The following is a 2,542-nucleotide window of genomic DNA, read 5'->3' on the forward strand; positions in this document are numbered from 1 at the left end:
TAGGCAGCAACAGCGACGGCGAGCGAGGCGGCGCTAATGCCCCAAATGAAACCGCAATTGCAGCCGCAACTCGTGAGCCGGAGTTAAAACAAACAGCAAAGTTAATTGGTCGCGGCGAGGCAAGGGCTGCAGGGTCAGTCTCCACCTAGCAACCGCCGGGCCCGCTTTGTTAAAGGTCACTAAGGCGTGAAATTTTTAAGAAGCATTTTGGTGTACCTCCGCTGACACGTGGGGCGTTGGTTATGTCGGCGATGCCAGGGTTTTTTTTTTTTAATATATGATTTTTAATCATTGTGGGATAAGATAATCGTACGCTTGATGGTAAAATAATATACAAGAATTTATGTTTAATGTATAGGATGTTAATTTTCTTTTCTTCGGTTTGTATTTTTTTTTTTTACATTTTTCTTAATCATTGTGGGGTAATATGATGAATGATGATGCCTGAAACTACGGGAAATTGTATCCTATTGTATCCTGCAGGTTACGTGAACTGGATTTGTTTAGCGGTTGATTTATTGTTTCCTAAGATTGCTTGATAACTTTCTCGGTAACTAATTGTTGAACAGCAGTATGACATTTCCCACCTGCCCTCCAAGGCATAAAAAGTGGCAGTCCATAAGATTATTTTAATTACTTCGCTGGTCATCTTCAGTTAAGCGAGACAGTTTTTTTTTTACTCAAATCACAACGAAAGAAATAAAAGGCAGCTGTGCTGGTCAGATGATTACTGGGAAACATGTCTGTTGCAAATGACACGTGTAATCAATTTTACTGACAGCGCAGTAAACGCAGAATATACCCGATAAGATGAAACAGGCTTATGTAGATAGAGGGTCTCTCACAACAACTAATCTAGTCTAAATGTTCGATTTACTCAAATAATAAATGAACTTTTCTTATAGGTTAACCAGCTTTCTTGCATACAGTACTTTTTGCATGAATTAATCGTTTGCCCGCAGAGCAGACAGCCAAAATCTGCCGGGCAAACTTGTGCCGAAGTCGCGTGTCTTGCCCTAGAGGAAGAAGGCGCCGTGGGCGGACTCACCTTTTCGTGCTCGGCGGGGATGGGCTGCGAGGGTCTGGTTCTGGGCGGCAGGTCGGCGCGGAAGGGCTCGGGCGGGGGGGCGGGGTTGGAGTCCTCCGTGTGCAGGACCTCCATCAGGTAGGCGATGTAGGAGGTGGCGAGGCGCAGCGTCTTGATCTTGGAGAGCTTGGTGTCGGCCGGGACGTTGGGGATGCACTCGCGCAACTCCGCGAAGGCGTTGTTGATGCTCTGGGTGCGCCGACGCTCCTTCTTGTTGGCCGACGACCTTCGCTTCACCACGCGGCCGCAGCCGTCCACCATTTCGATCGTGTAGTCGCCCCCGAGGTCGTGGGGGGAACCGGGACCCACGACAAAGCCTCCGGACACGCCATATTCCTGACAGGCTACGGCTACCTCGGACGAATACCCTGGAGAGTAGCCTGGGGGAGAATAGCCCCAGCCTGGGTACAGCGCCTGCCCGGGGGGACTCGGGTGGGAGTAGTAAGGCGAGTATAGTGCCTCAGGGGAAGGTGTGTGCCCCATCGTGGCATGGCCGTAAGTCTGCGGCATCGAGTATCCTCCTACCAAACTCATCTTCACAACACTGACCTCCACTGTCCAAAGGTTCAAGAACAAGTGCCAAGACTCAGTCCAGACACCATCATACCTACTCAAGACGAAAGGGTTTACGCTCCGCCCACAAGATTATTTTCTCCCTCTGCATTGGCCGAGATAACGATTAAACCCCGCCCCATCGCTTGCCCTGTGCCTCGAGGCAGCCAATAGCGCTCGAGGGGGCGGGACCTCGACGTGACGTATGGCCGCGCCAATGATGATACTTGTAACTCAATTATTGTAAATTAGGGCCCGTTTCCCGCGCACTTTACTGGATTAGGCTCGCTGTAGGAGTGAGTTAGGAAGCCATAAGTTAGGCGGGTAGTGGGGACCGTGCCCAAATTACCCCCTTCAAATGAATGATTCTTAGGTCTGCAGCCCCGTCTGAAGATCGGGGTTTTATGGTTAGTAATTATTAGCCGCCTCCGACCCCCCACCAAAAGTTCCGGGGCAGAAGTCACCACCTCACGCACATTAGGGAGACACAAGTATTACGGACGCCCTGGGACCGAAACAGCGCAGACGCTCACAGATAGGAATGCGAATATGGTGGATGGGTGAAAGCTGGTATCTCACGCCTCTCACTGGGAATCGCAATGCATAAACTGCGGGCTTTTGCAATCCCTGGAATTCGCGAGCAAGAGTAGAATTCGGGGGGAGACGTTGGGTCTGAAATCCATGAAGTTTGCTGCGAAGAGTGAAAACTATCGCCAAAAAGATTTCTAATTTGCTGGGACTCGTGAATGTCTAGGAGAAAAAAAAATATCTATAAATAAATCAGACTTTATGACAAAGATGATAATTTCATATCCTTGGCTATGAGTATTGGAAAGGAAATAATCTTAGGCCTGATATAATCAAAGTGCCCGGAAACGTATCTCATATGAGAGTGCAGACAAA

General features: G+C 49.1%; 1 protein-coding gene across 1 annotated transcript in view; it reads right to left on the reverse strand.

Moving 5' to 3' along the window:
* The window catches only part of LOC119587983 (heart- and neural crest derivatives-expressed protein 2-like), a gene marked incomplete in the record, with an annotated part of 21,366 nt that extends 19,683 nt beyond the window's left edge, over positions 1-1,683 (reverse strand). The window contains 1 exon segment of the mRNA XM_037936703.1: positions 1,049-1,683. Coding sequence (XP_037792631.1) covers positions 1,049-1,621 — 573 coding nt within the window.
* Positions 1,684-2,542: the final 859 nt, after the last annotated feature.

This window comes from Penaeus monodon, chromosome 23 (genome assembly GCF_015228065.2).
Source record: "Penaeus monodon isolate SGIC_2016 chromosome 23, NSTDA_Pmon_1, whole genome shotgun sequence".
Lineage (NCBI taxonomy): Eukaryota > Metazoa > Arthropoda > Malacostraca > Decapoda > Penaeidae > Penaeus > Penaeus monodon.